General features: G+C 39.0%; 1 protein-coding gene across 6 annotated transcripts in view; it reads left to right on the top strand.

The window, feature by feature from the left end:
• NBEA (neurobeachin) overlaps positions 1–15,003 on the top strand; it is a 739,008-nt gene that overhangs the window by 631,891 nt on the left and 92,114 nt on the right. For all 6 annotated transcript variants that reach the window (XM_066381029.1, XM_066381023.1, XM_066381024.1 and 3 more), the window contains one exon: positions 10,117–10,236. In XM_066381029.1, coding sequence (XP_066237126.1) covers positions 10,117–10,236 — 120 coding nt within the window. The remainder of the gene's footprint in view (positions 1–10,116; positions 10,237–15,003) is intronic.

Here is a 15,003-nt window from a genome sequence, read left to right on the forward strand (position 1 = left end):
CTTAAGAGAGGCAAGTGGCTCTACAGTATTCTTTTTTTAAATTAATTTTAATTTATTGTGTTAACATGGATTCAAGTGATCCACTCAATATAATACCCTCACCACCCACCTCTATGTCCCCCATTACACCCCCTCCCTCTAACTCCTTTCCCCCTTCCCTCTGGGATTTGCTGTCCTGTTATCTGTATCTATGTGTTACATGTTTATAATTTCACTAACCCCTTCACCTTCTCTGATCCCACCCCTCATCTTCCTTTCCTCTGACAGCTGTCCCTCTGCTCCCTGTGACCCCACCTCTGCCTCTATTCTGTTCCTCAGTTCACTTTGTTCATTAGATTCCACATATAAGTGAGATCATATGATATTTGTCTTTCTCTGTCTGGCTTATATCACTCAGCATAATAATCTCCAGGTCCATCCATGCCATTGCAAAAGGTAAGATTTCCTTATTTTTCATGACCACGTAGTATTTCATTGTATATATGTACCACACCTTTTTGATTTACTCATCACTGACGGACACTTGGGCTGTTACCAGATCTTGGCTATTGTAAAGAATGCTGCAATAAAAATGGCGGTGCATATCTTCTTTTGAGTTAGTGATTTTGTATTTTTAAGATATATTCCTAAAAGTGGGTAGCTGGGTCAAAAGGCAGTTCCATTTTTAATTTTTTGAAAAAACACCATACTGTTTTCCACAGTGGTTGCACAAGTCTGCATTCCCACCAGCAGTGCAGGAGGGTTCCCTTTTTTCCACAACCTCGCCAGCACTTACTGTGAGTTGATTTGTTAATGAGCACCATTCTGACATGTATGAGGTGGTATCTCATTGTGGTTTTAACTTGTATTACTCTGATGATTAGTGACATTGAACATTCTTTCATATTCATATTGACCATCTGTATGACCTCTTTGGAGAAGTATCTATTCAGTTCTTTAGCCCATTTTTAAATTTTTATTTATTTATTTTATATTTTTCTGAAGTGAGACACAGGGAAGCAAAGAAACAGACTCCCATCTGTACCCGACTGGGATCTACCCAGCAAGCCTACTAGGGGGCAATGCTCTGCCCATATGGGGCATTGCTCCATTGCAACCGGAGCCATTTTAGCGCCTGAGTGGAGGCCATGGAACCATCCTCAGCGCCCAGGCCAACTTTAATCTAGTGGAGCCTTGGCTGCGGGAAGGGAAGAGAGAGATAGAAAGGAGAAGTGGAAGAAGGAAGAAGTAGATGGGTGCTTTTCCTGTGTGCCCTGACTGTGAATTGTACCTGGTACTTCCACACACGGGGCTGATGCTCTACCACTAAGCCAACCAGCCAGGGCCCCTTTGCCCATTTTTTAATTGGATTGTTTACCTTTCTGGTGTTGAGTTTTAGAAGTTCTTTATAAATTTTGGTTATTAACCCTTTATCAGACATATTGGTGAATATGTTCTTCTATTGTGTGAGTTGTCTTTTCATCTTGTTAATGGTGTCTTTTGCAGTGCAAAAGCTTTTTAGTTTGATATAGTCCCATTTGTTTATTTTGTCTTATATTTTACTTGCCCATGGAGATAAATTAGCAAAAATATTGCTATAAGAGATATTGGAGAGTTTACTGCCAGTGTTTTCTTCCAAGATGTTTATGGTTTTGTGACTTACATTTAAATCTTTTATCCATTTTGAGTTTATTTTTGTGAATTGTGTAAGTTGGTGGTCTAGTTTCATTATTTTCTGTGTATCTGTCCAATTTTCCCAACATCATTTATTAAAGAGGCTGTCTTTACTCCATTGTATGCTCTTACCTCCTTTGTGAAATATCAATTTACCATAAAGGTGTGGGTTTATTTCTGGGTTCTCTGTTCTGTTGCATTGATCTGTATGCTTGTTCTATGCTAATATCAACCTGTTTTGATTACAATGCCTTATAGTATAACTTGATATCAAAAAGTGTGATACCTCCCACTTTATTCTTCATTTTCAAGATTGCTGAGGCTTTTCGTGTTCTTTTTTGGTTCCATATAAATTTTTAGAATATTTGTTCTATATCTTTGAAGTATGCCATTGGTATTTTAATAGGAATTGTATTGAATCTATAGATTGCTTTGGGTAATATAGACATTTTAATGATGTTTATTCTTCCTATCCATGAACATGGTATATACTTCCACTTGTTTGTATCTTCCTTGATTTCTTTTTTCAATGTCATAATTTTTCGAATACAAGTCTTTTACCTCCTTGGATAAATTTACTTCTAGGTACATTTTTTTGTTGTTGCAATAGTGAATGGGGATTGTTTCCTTCATTTCTTTTTCAGACAGTTTATTATTGGTGTATGAAAATGCCACTAATTTCTGAATATTAATTTTATATTCTGCAACTTTGCCAAATTCATTTATCAGATCTCGTAGTTTTTTGACTGAGACATTAGGGTTTTCTATGTACAGTATCATGTCATCAGCAAATAATGATAGTTTTACTTCTTTTCCAATTTGGATGCCTTTTATTTCTTCTTCTTGTCTGATTGCTGTGGCTTGGACTTCCAGAACTATGTTAAATAAGAGTGGTGAAAGGGGGCATTCCTACCTTGTTCCTGATCTTAAGAGGATTGCTTTTAATTTTTGCCCATTAAGTATGATGTTGGCTTTCAGTTTGTCATAGGTGGCCTTTATTATGTTGAGGTATGTTCCTTATATTTCCACTTTGTTGAGAGTTTTGATCGTAAATGGGTGCTGGATTTTATCAAATGCTTTTTCTGTATCAATTGATATAATCATGTGATTTTTATTCTGCCTTTTGTTTATGTGATGAATCACATTGATTGATTTGCAAATGTTGTACCAGCCTGTCTCCCCAGAGTAAATCCCACTTGATCATGATGTATGATTTTTTTAATATATTGCTGGATCCAGTTTGCTCATATTTCCATGACAATTTTAGCATCTAAGTTCATCAGGGATATTGGCCTATAGTTTTCTTTCTTTGTAGTGTCTTTAGCTGGTTTTGGAATGAGGATAATGCTTGCCTCATAAAAGGAGCTTGGAAGTCTTCCCTCCTCTTGAAATTTTTGAAATAGCTTCAGGATATGCTTTGGTTCTTCTTTGAATGTTTGGTAAAATTCTCCTGTGAAACCATCTGGTCCAGCACTTTTATTTGCTGGGAGTTTTTTGATAACTGTTTCAATTTCATTTGTTGTAATCAGTCTCCTTAGGTTTTCTGATTCTTCCAGATTGAGTTTTGGATGATTGTATGTTTTTAGGAATTTATCTATTTCACCTAAGTTGTCCAATTTTTTGCATATAAATCTTCTTAGTATTTTCTTACCATGCTTTGTATTTCTGCAGTGTCAGGTGTACTTCTCCTTTCATTTCTAATTTCATTTATTTGAGTCCTTTCTCTTTTTTCTTGATGAGTGTGGTTAAAGGTTCGTCAATCTTGTTTACCTTTTCAAAGAACCAGCTCCTGGTTTCATTGATCTTTTGTATTGTTTTATTAGTCTCTATGTCTTTTATTTCCACTCTGGTCTTTATTATTTATTTCCTACTTCCTCTGGGATTTATTTGTTGTTCTTTTTCTAGTTCTTTTATATGCAGGGTTAAGTTGTTTATTTGAACTTTTTCTTGCATCTTAAGGTATGCCTGTAATGTTATGAACTTCCCTCTCAGGACTGCTTTTCCTGTGTCCCATAAATGTTGAGTTGTTGTATGTTCATTTTCAATTTTTTCAAGGAAATTTTTTATTTCTTCCTTAATCTTGTTGTTAACCCCATGTTATTTAATAACATGGTATTTAGCCTCCAAGTGTTTGAATATCTTTCAGTTTTTCTATTGTAGTTGTATTGCTACTCTAGCTTCTTTTTCATTTCCATTTGCATGAAATACTTTTTTTCATTCCTTCAGTTTCAGTCTGTGTGCATCTTTTTTTTTAAGGTGTGTCTCTTGTAGACAGCATATGTATGGGTCCTATTTTCTTGTCCATGTAGCTACCCTATGTCTTTTAATTGAGTATTTAATCCATTTACATATAAGGTTATTATTGATATGTACTTATTTATTGCTATTTTATTCTTTAAATCTACAATCCTTTTTATCTCAATTTCTCTTTTTTTTCCTCTGCTCTTTTTACAGCAGGCCAATTAACATATCTTGCAGTATTGGTTTGGTTGAAATTAATTCCTTGACTCCTTTTTTGTCTGGGAAGCTTTTTATTTCTCCTTCAATTTTAAATGATAGCCTTGTTGGATAAAGTAGACTTGGTTGTAGGTTTTTGTTTTCCATCACTTTGAATAATCTGGCCTCAAGTGTTTCCATTGAGAAGTCAGATGTCATGCTTATGGGGGCTCCTCTGTAGGTAATTAACTGTTTTTCTTTTGCAGCTTGCAGTATTCTTCCTTTGTCTTTTAACTTTCGCATTTTAATTATGATGTGTCTTGTTGTAGGCCTCCTTGAGTTCCTATTTAATAGGACTCTCTGTCCTTCTTGAACTTGTGTGACTTTTTCCTTCATCAATTTAGGGAAATTTTCAGCTATGATTTCTTCAAACAGGTTCTCTGTCCCTTGTTTGTTCTCTTCTCCTTCAGGAACCCCTAGAATGCGGATGTTGTTTCTCTTCATGTTTTCACTGAGGTCACTTAGAGTTTCCCCATCTTTTTGTGCCTTTTTTGTTTTGCTGCTCTACTTCTTTGCTTATGTTTATCTTGTCTTCTAAATCACTGATTGGATCCTCTGCTTCAGCCAGCCTGCTGTTGATTCTTCTTAGTACAGTCTTCATTTCTGACTGGTTCTTCTTTATGATTTCAGTGTTCTTTTTGATGCTTGTTATACCTTTATTTAGGTGCTCATTATGTCCATGCATTGTTGCTCTAAGATCCTTGAGCATCCTAAAAATCATTATTTTAAACTCTGCATCTGGTAGTTTAGTTACTTCCATTTCATTTAGTTCTTTTTCTAGGATTTCTCTTGTTGTTTATTTATTATGGTAGCGTTTCTTTGCCCATTTTGTCTGTATATTAGGTAGTGCTGTCTAACTTTGAAATTTTTGTGTGTCTTTATGAGGAAGATGGGCTCTGTGGTACTGCCCTCCAGGCCACTTGTTTTTCTTGTTTTAGGAATGCTTCTTGAGGGTATTATTTTTTCTCCTGTTGTATGTGAGTATTGAATGCTGTTGGTCCTTTTGTGGGTGCAGTTAATCTTTCAGGCTGGCTGGCTCCAAGGGCAGTGTCATGTTAGACGTATTTATTCTCCACTGTGTCTGGTGCCTGCTAGACTACTCCTTTGAGCGTGCTGCTTATGTAGTTAGCTGAATCCAGGATTGGTGCTCTCTGCCACCCACTATTAATTTTGTTGTTTCTAGATCTTCTTGGGTTGGCATCAGCTGTTGTTTGTAACTTGCTGTGGGCTATCTATTCACACCTACTGCTCTTCTTGCTGTTTGTGTCTTTGTTTTTTGTGCCTTGGTAGTATGGGAGGGGCCAACCTGTCTATAAGGACCAGCTTCCTCCTGTTTAGAGATGACAACAGCTATGTAAAAGCCCCAAGCTCTGTAAGATTTGCCTCCACCTTTCAGCTGGTCCACCTCCTCTTGCAGCTACTTGGTCTTCCCATAGATTCTTCTGTAGAAATACTGTAGTGTGGGCTCAGACTGGCCTCACCCAACCAACACCACTGCAGGTTGCAAGCTTGTTAGGTTAAGGCAGCTGAGGTTGGGAATGCAACATTAGTGGGACCCCCTACTTCAGGGGCCTCTTGGTCAGGAGCTCAGTACAGGGAGTGTGTCCCCTACTCCAGAGCCTAATCCCTCTGCCACTGCTGGATACTCAAATGTTATTTCTCCCCAACGAGGTGAGCAGCAGGTTCATATCAAGTGGGGCTGAGAGTCCCCTCTGTAGAAGTTCTAACACCTGGTAAGAACGAGGTGTCAGGGAGACAGAATGAGGGAATCCTCTCCTGGGCTTACTGTGCCCCCCCTAGAAAATGGCTAAGTGCCTCGACCAGATCCAACATAGGCTCACAGGGACTCACACTGTAAATGTCCATGCCCCAAGCCTCTTTCCCTTCCCCCCGTAGATTCTAGCCCAGCAGGGCAGGATATCCAACACCCAGGCCGCCTAACTGTGAAACTCTACTCTATCCAATGCACATGAACTACTGTGCCAGTTTTGATTACAGTGTGCAGAATTCACCTTAGATGGTCCAAGCATGAGGAGCCCTTCTTTATGATACCCCACTACAAGGCCTGTTGGATCCTGAACAGTTGCTCTCTAAAGAGGCCACTGGATGTGCCAGCCCTGGGACTCCCTTGTAGGAATCCGGCACAGACAAGTGGGAGACACTGCCCTTGATTGGTTCTTAGCAACCTTCTCGGAGCTACAAGCAATCCAGAGTTTGTGGCTGCCTCTGCTGGGCCCAGGTGCTCATGGAAATACCAAGCTGAACACTTAGGCTGGCTTTTACTGGGCCTGGGGGAAGATCCACTTAAAAGGCCAACGTTCCCTCAGTCTTATGTCCTGCAGCCTTTGTCTGCTGGCTACTTGTTGGGCTCAGCCACTGAAAAAACCTGTGGTAGAGTCTAGAACCTGTGACAATTCAGGGATTAGAAAGAGTGGTGGGTATGTCTCTACCCCTTTGCTCTAGGTGTCAGTCTGTTCATAGTTTTTCAACAGACCTCAGTAGGGTGTGGCCGCTGAAACCCCAGAGGTGTGGTCTGCCCACACTTCAGACAGTTTCTACTGTCTTCTGTGTAGCAGAAGTACCCGCCATAGACTCAGGAGCGTTTTAGGAAAAGCTCCCGCCTCAACACCAGAAAACTGTGTCACTGACGCGCCCCCTGCTTCCTAACTTCTCAGCACTACCCAGACTCCATGACTGGGTCAGGAGAGACTCCCAAGGGTGGAGCATTTGCTTTCCCCCAAGCTGATGCCACTCAGAGGGTATTGATCCACCAAGAAAGATAGCGACTGCAGTATTGGGGTGTTCTAGTGGTTGTTCCCCACAGTGTCTCTCCCTGGGCCTCCAACTTTACACTCTCCTTATGCAACTCTAGCCCTCTCAGCTCTCCCTCCACCAGAGCCCCGGGTAGGTGTCTGTGAACAAGATTTTCTGCATGGACCCTTTAAGACAGAGCCTGTGTCTCTGAGAGCTCTGTCTCTTTCTCACAAACAGAAACCCTAGCTCTTTTCACTGTCAAATGCTATCTGGGTGCCTCTTCTAGGCTCTGGGGCCCTAGGCTTGGGCTCCGGGCCTGGGGCTGAGGACCCAAATCTCCCCGGTTGACCCTCTCCAGAGTGAGAGTCCCTCTGGACTCCCCACCACTCATTCCCGGGAGCACGGCAGCCCTTTCCGGGTCTCCGCCCTTCCTACCAGTCTCGGTGTGGCTTACTCTGTGATCCTTGCTTATAGAATCCTCTTTATTTAGTCCAAAGTTGGTTTTTCAAGATGATTGTTCTTAAATTTATGGTAAGTTGTAATCCAGTTTGGTCCTGGGAGGTGCAGTTGGAATGTCCACCTACTTCATTGCCATCTTGGAATCTCCACCATTATTAACACTTAGATCTGTTGCATTTCATTTGATTTACCATCACCACTTCTAGAATTTTTATATCCCCACTTTCATAATTTGGTGATGAGATATACTGCATTAGCAACCTTAAATTTAATAGTGAATTAAAACTCGAAAAAGCAAATTAATTAGTGAAAGACATCTCATCATTTTTTTTTTTTTTGCTTATTTAATTTTGGTGATACCTATTTGTCTCTCATCTCATTTAAAATCTTAACTCTCAATGTGAACTTCCTGAATATGTATCTGAATTTCAGATGAGTCAATAATACCCCCTCACCTATATATTGTTATATCAGTCTTCATCTTTTCTCTTTCATAATACTCTTCTGTCATTTAACAGTGATTGTGAAATATTAGTGATACATTACAAAATTATAAAATTACTGACATCCAGCCACACTAAATCATAGTAACTATAAACTATACTCTAAAGATAGCCAGGAAGATGAGTTTCTGTTGCCTGATAGCTGGACCTTAAGACTGGTGGCAGAAAGAGGACTTGGAAGGAACAAAGTCATGTTTTCTGGATATAGGAGACAAGATTACATATTAAAGATAAAAATTTTAATATTTAAGAATGATTTCTTAGCATTATTGAATCTAGATGTGACATGTCCTTCATCCTAGACTTGAGTGAATAATTGAACTATGAAACAGAAAATATATATTTATCTTTGTCATAGTTAACTAAGAAATCTTCAGTAAGAATGAAAGTTATTTAATCTTTTCAAATTTGAAAGCAAATTTAATGCCATCAGCAACAACATCTCTCTCCCAACATAACTATCGGAGAAATCATTAATAGTATCTGCATTAGAACCTTCTTATGAAGCTATTCATTGGTTCCCAGCTGTGGGAACATGTTATGGGTGACAGACAGTCATCATAAGCTAACTGTCACAGAGTAAGAGAAGGTCTAGAGCAGTGGTTCCCAACCCCCGGGCCGCGGACTGGTAACAGTTCGTGGGCCATTTGGTACTGGTCCGCAGAGAAAGAATAAATAACTTACATTATTTCCGTTTTATTTATATTTAAGTCTGAATGATGTTTTATTTTAAAAAAAATGACCAGATTCCCTCTGTTACATCCGTCTAAGACTCACTCTTGACGCTTGTCTCGGTCACGTGATACATTTTTCCGTCCCACTCTAAAGGCCGGTCCGTGAAAATATTTTCTGACATTAAACTGGTCCCTAGGTGCCTCGTTAGCGCAGTAGGTAGCGCGTCAGTCTCATAAACTGGTCCGTGGCCCAAAAAAGGTTGGGGACCATTGGTCTAGAGTATTTGCCTTTCCCTTCATTCATTCCTTCAGTAGATTACACACTGAGCAACTTCTAGTACCAGGAGTTGTTCCAAGTGATGGAGATAGAACAGTGAATGAGATAGATTCATGTTGTGGGGAAGATAGGATAAAAACCATCTACAAAACAGTGTGGCCAATGCTTCTGAGGCCAGTGTGTCTGAGGAAATACAGATTGCTATTGTATCATACTAGAGAGCTTGGCAAGTCCAAGGAAGTCTTTTGGAGAAAATGCTATGTTGGCTGAGATTTAAAGGATAAAAAGAACTTAGCAAGGTAATGCTGGTGAGGAAGAAGGGTAAGTTTGTGCCAGGAAGAGGGAATATCATTAACAAAGGATAAAGAATGAGAGCAGTGTGGCAAGACCTTATGGTGTCTAGAAGAGAATGATGAGAGGAAAAAATCAAGCATGTCTCAGATAATTCAGGTGATTTTTGTTTTCTTTTTTAGATGAGAGAATAGGAGATAGTGAGGCAGACTCCTGCATGCACCCTGACTGGGACCCACCTGGTAAACCCCATCTGGGGCCGATGTTCAAGTACTGAGCTATTTTTAGTGCCTGAGTGATACACTCCAATGGAGCTATCCTCTGCACCCAGGGCCACTTTTGAACCAATCAAGCCATTGGCTGTACCAGGGAAAGAGGGAGAGAGGGAGGAGAGGAAGCAGGGGAGAAACAGATGGTCATTTCTCATGTGTGCCCTGACCAGGAATCAAACCTAGCATATCCATACACCAGGCCAATGCTCTATCTACTGAGCCACTAACCAAGGCCCATTCAGGTGCTTTTAAGACAAATTAAGTAGTTTTTAGTTTTTCCTAAGAGCTCTGAAAAACCATGGAAGGACTCTAAGCAGGGATTTGTGTTTTGAAATGATCAGACCATAATGTGGTGCAATAACTAGTAGACTTTGATGGATAATCCAAGACGGACATTCCCTACCTAGCTCCACATTGTCATGACCAAGTGCTGGAGGGATTCTTCTGTTGCAGAGTTACTACATGTGGTTTTAGCTATGAGAAAGAAAGTCTGAGTTGTAAATGGAGAACAGTGCAAAATCAATGATCAGAAAATCACACAGCACTACAACTCTGTCATTTTAAAGATAAGGAGACTGTAGTCCAAGTAGCACAATGGGCTTCCAAGGTTGCAGAGTGACAGGTGGCTGACCCGGTCAAGGCCAGTGCAGCACCTCCTAATCCTTGGCGTGTTCAGAAGAGTCACATTTTTGTTTCTTTTCTTTTTTGTTTTTGTTTTGTTTTGTTGTTTTGCTTAGGAACCTTTCACAACATTCTTCCTCAATGCAAACAATGGGAAATTTGACCATCCAGATCGAACCTTCTCATCAGTCGCAAGGTCTTGGAGAACTAGCCAGAGAGACACTTCTGACGTAAAGGTAGGCTCTTTTATTTGTTGATAGTAATGTAATTTCAAAATATGTTGAAATCTTTAGTATTTTTAAGTGGGTATATAAGACATTGAATACTGCAGCTTTATTCCATCATATTTTAAAATTATGTGGTACATCTAACATAAAAGGAAACAAAAGCAAATCATTTTGAGCATCCTAGAAAATGACTCAGGCAGGATTTTTTTATAGTATTCAGTTAAGGTGCTTTTGTTATTTAAAAAAAATTCCTATCCAGTTTAGATCAAATAATCAGGAGTTGGAAAGAAAAACCCATAAATTGACTTTTCTGCTGTTAACTCAATATTTGGCCCATTCCATAAAACACAGCAGGAATTGAATTTGACCTTAATGTGTCATATTGTTATAGCTCGCCCAGCTTTGGGTCTGTGTGGCCTGGGGCAATTAATAAAGCATTAATGACAAGACCCATTTAAAATGTAGGCTCCTCTGCACAGCCTCGGCTTTTACTTGGCTGTGCCCGGGGACACTTGCAACAATACACATTAGATTAAAGCAACACACACACACAATATCTAGGAGCAGCAGAGAGCAGAGCAGTTTTACATTTGGTACCACTGAACTATTGTTAATTGCCAAGAGTTGTTATTCATTTATATAAGCTTTGTTTAAAAGTGGTTGTATTCAAAACAATAAAATGCATTTGTTTTCTCATTTTTTTTTCCTGCTAATATGTGCTTCTTCTCTTCAGCCCTTTTTCTTCAAGGCAGATTTTCTTTCTATCACTGCCATCGTACCGCTGGATGTAAAAATATTATAGTATCATTCCATTTAGGATCATAAGCCAACAAAAGGCAATGCATTAAAGTCAAAATTGTCACTTTCATATTTATGCTTATCTTTTGCAAACATTTTAAAAAGGCAATTACAATGTAATTGGACTGTGGGAAATGTGGGTGGATACAACTTTTGTTCAGTTCTTTCTGAAAGCAAAAAACAGAGGAAATGCACGCAAGGGGTGTGCAGTCTGTCCATGTGTGTACTTGTTGCCATCCAGCTGTGCGTAAATGAGCTTTAATTTAGACCCACAACACACACTTTGAAATAAAATAATTTAACATGCATCCTTACTTCATTTCTTAAGGCCTGCATCATCCTCCTAACATACATAATTCACTGAGAACTTAAACTAAAAAATCATTGTTTAAACTGATTGAAAACCGGTGAATTCAGGGAGGTAGTCTGTTTCTTATTTAAGAACATTTTGAGAATTAACAGGAAATGGGGAGTCTGTAGGATTCTAGAATTCTCATAGCATTCAATAAATATTTTATATGTGAATTAAGTATTCTTACCTATATTTTAAGGCTTCCTAATCTATGTAAGATTATGTGTATCTTAATTCAGGGTAGTATCCATATTATATCAAACACAGTAAGAATGTCTTTTCCCTCTTATTTGACATCCTCAAAAAAGAAGGAAGAAAGGAAGGAAGAAGGGAGAGAAAGAAGAAATTAATTTGGCTTTTCAACTTAATTCAAAGATTCATCCTCACAAGCCCACACATACATCAGTCATTCTAATTTGTTATGTAGATAGAATTTTAGGAGTTAATTTTCTATCTTGAGCACTTCTTGATGCTTTTGATCATTGAATATCTCACCAAGTCACATGTCACTCTCTGATGACCAATGCCCGTACCAAGCTTGTCTTTCTACCACTGCTGGGAGAATTCTCATGTTCTAGAACTTTTCAGAAACATTTACACTTTGTTATTACTTATCATTTGGCTCCTGGATGCCATAATCAAATAGAAAGGCCAATGGGGCTGTCATTAATTTAGGAGATATTTTATTTTTTATTCTCAAGTAGCCTTATTGAATACAAACAGGTATCTTCCCACTGTCCCCCAACTTAGCTCATAAAAAGCTCATTCCCCCCAACACAACACAGAGTGCCCTTGTGTTCAGTTCTCCCCTTCCACACTGAACCTTTCATAGTTTGTAGTACTAAATCTTGAGTATCTGTACATGTTGACCCTTTCTTTTTAAAGGCTGCACATTGCATACAGTAATTTATTTGCACAATCTGTTGATGGATAGTTCGTCTCTCTCGCCCCGATTATTTCTATTAAACACAAAACTACCTTAAACATTCTTACATAGACATCCTGATGAACTTTGTATACATATGTAAAGGATAAATTTCTGTTTGTGGGATGCTGGCTCAAAGGCTATATACAGTATTAATTTTGAAAGTTATTGCCAAACCATGATTCCCAAAGATGGCCCCTCACTCCCTGCCGCGGGGTATGCAGGTACCTGCCCCCATGCCCCGCCATCCCTGTGACGATGCACAGAGCAACTTCTGCTTAGCTGGCAAGTGGAAATGGAGCTGTCTTTGTTTGGGCATGCATTTCATTAATTAGGAGTGAAGTTATGCATTTCTCATATATTTATTGACCTGTAAATTTACTCATATTTTTTGCCCATTTTCAGTTGGGTCACATGTCTTTTTCTTACTGATTTGAAAAAGACTTTTGAAATTGCAGAAAGTTGGGTTGCAAGTATGATTTTTCTCAGTCCTTTGGGTTTGCTATATTACTATATGTTTCAATTATGCTTTTGTTGGTGGTGGTGTGTGGGTGTATTCACATGAATCAGTTTTTACCGTGATAGCATCGGAATTTGGGGTTTCTCATTAAGGAAATGTTAAAAGTTTTTTGGTAATACTGGTGGAACCTTGAAATTTTCTAAATTCATACTTAAATATATTGACTCAGGTGTACAGTAATTTCCTCCTAAAATGTATTAGGTTCGGCAGAGAAGAACGTGTACCAGGAATAACACTATTTCTACTAACTGTATTAAAACCTAAGCTTTCGATTTTTTTTATCCCTAAGCTATAAAACTAATATATGTGATACAATTGTAAAGAAAGGTTTTTTTTTCATTTCTGAACAAACATATCAATGCATTATTTACTGATCTAGATAATCACATAAGAAGGAACTAGAGTGGCATAGATGGTTTTATTCTGTCTCTCTTCATTAACGTCAGCCTCTTCCTGTGGTAATGAACACAAGCTGTTTGGGGGGAGTGCTGGGGAAGTGACCTTGCCCCAGAGAGGTTTCCTGACTTAAAGTAGACCGGTTAGCTTTTACTTTATAATTATATATTTTTTATTTTTGTCCTCTACTAGTGTCCTGGTAACAATGACATTCGGCTTAGTGAAATTCTTCTTCTAATTTTCCTTAATGCTTTTAAAAGTTGTTATATTACTTTTGAATAGCCATGTAGATGTCAGAAAAGGTAGCTGCCACAGATGTCATTAAGGTGACATAGTGTAAATTAATACAGTTAATGGAGGTGCTCACCACTGACTCACTGACCCATTATGCGCTCTGGAGGAATTAACGAATGCCAGGGCATCAATCTTTAGGAAAAAAGGAAGAAAAGAGACGGCAGCTTTAAAATCTCGCAGTGAATTATATTAGAAAAGTAAAAACGTCTGGGTTGGTTTTGATTTCACTAGGAAGCCATAAAATGGTATGCTCGCTCAGCTAAATATATTACACTGAAATGTCAGATTTGATGCAATAGGTATACAATTATGATAGTGTTAATAGCGGTCCTCTATCATCCTAAGACGTACTTTCAAGTCCAATTTCTCAGCAACTTGAACTTGTCATAAGCTAGTAAATTAGAAATTATGTTTGAAGATATTTTCTTATTGATGGGAAGCACATAATACTATTAACTGTGCCATTGGGGTTTTAGTAGAGCTGTTAAAATAAACCAGAAATCACATTTACAGATACAAAATGCCCATTATAATATTCATCTTGCCATTTCTCTAATAACATTGGATGTCTTTCCACACCGTTTTTCATTTAGGAAATTTTAAACTATGTTGACTCCCTCCTTACACAGAAGCTGATTAGCAGAAATCTACTGTATTACGGGAAGGGAGTAAGCAGGAGAGCTGCTAGTATATGTGGGCAAGCTACTACCTAACGTACTCTCTCTGCAGGGGCACACTTCCAAGTCATAATAGTGGAATCCGTTCTTTTTTAATCGTTCTGAATAGTTTTCAAGTAGACTTTTGTCCTTGTTATTTAATAACAGCCTTCAACACAGTCGTGTGAGGTAGCCATCATTATCTCTATTCTCTAAAGGAGGTTCACAGATATTAAGTGACACGGCAATTAAAAGGAAGCCAGAACTGGCAGTGAGGGCCTTGCGATATTTCCAGCACTTCATCCACTGTCTGGTCTGCTGCCTTCATTCCTCTGCATGGTCATATGGTCATATCCAGTTCCCTTGACTGGTTGAAGTAATTGACCAAATGAGGTATTTACTCATTTACTGCTGTGTAAAATACCACCCCAAAATCTAGTGGCTTAATAAAATCAATGTTCCCTCAGCGTTCTGTGGTCAGACTAGGGCTTATCAGGTGCAACTTGTCTTTGATCTACGTGGAGTCCACTGGGGTGACCCATCTGTGTGTAGAGGACCCAAGATGGTGCCTTAGTCAGGATGACTAGAGCAGCAGGGAACTGGCTGGTCCTCTCTCTCTTTACACAGTCTTTCCAGGAAGATTGCCACACTTCTTTTGTGGTGGCTTGATATCAAGAGGATTAAAAACAACGGGAACTGAAAAGCCACTTAATGCCTGAGCTTGGAAGTCATACTGTGTTACATCCACAGTGTTCTTTTGCTCAATGCAAGTCAGAGTCTGAGCAAATTCAGGGAGAACAGGCATGGACCCCGCTGCCCAACGAGAGGGGCAGCA

The sequence above is a fragment of the Saccopteryx leptura genome, chromosome 4 (assembly GCF_036850995.1).
Source record: "Saccopteryx leptura isolate mSacLep1 chromosome 4, mSacLep1_pri_phased_curated, whole genome shotgun sequence".
Classification (NCBI taxonomy): Eukaryota; Metazoa; Chordata; class Mammalia; order Chiroptera; family Emballonuridae; genus Saccopteryx; species Saccopteryx leptura.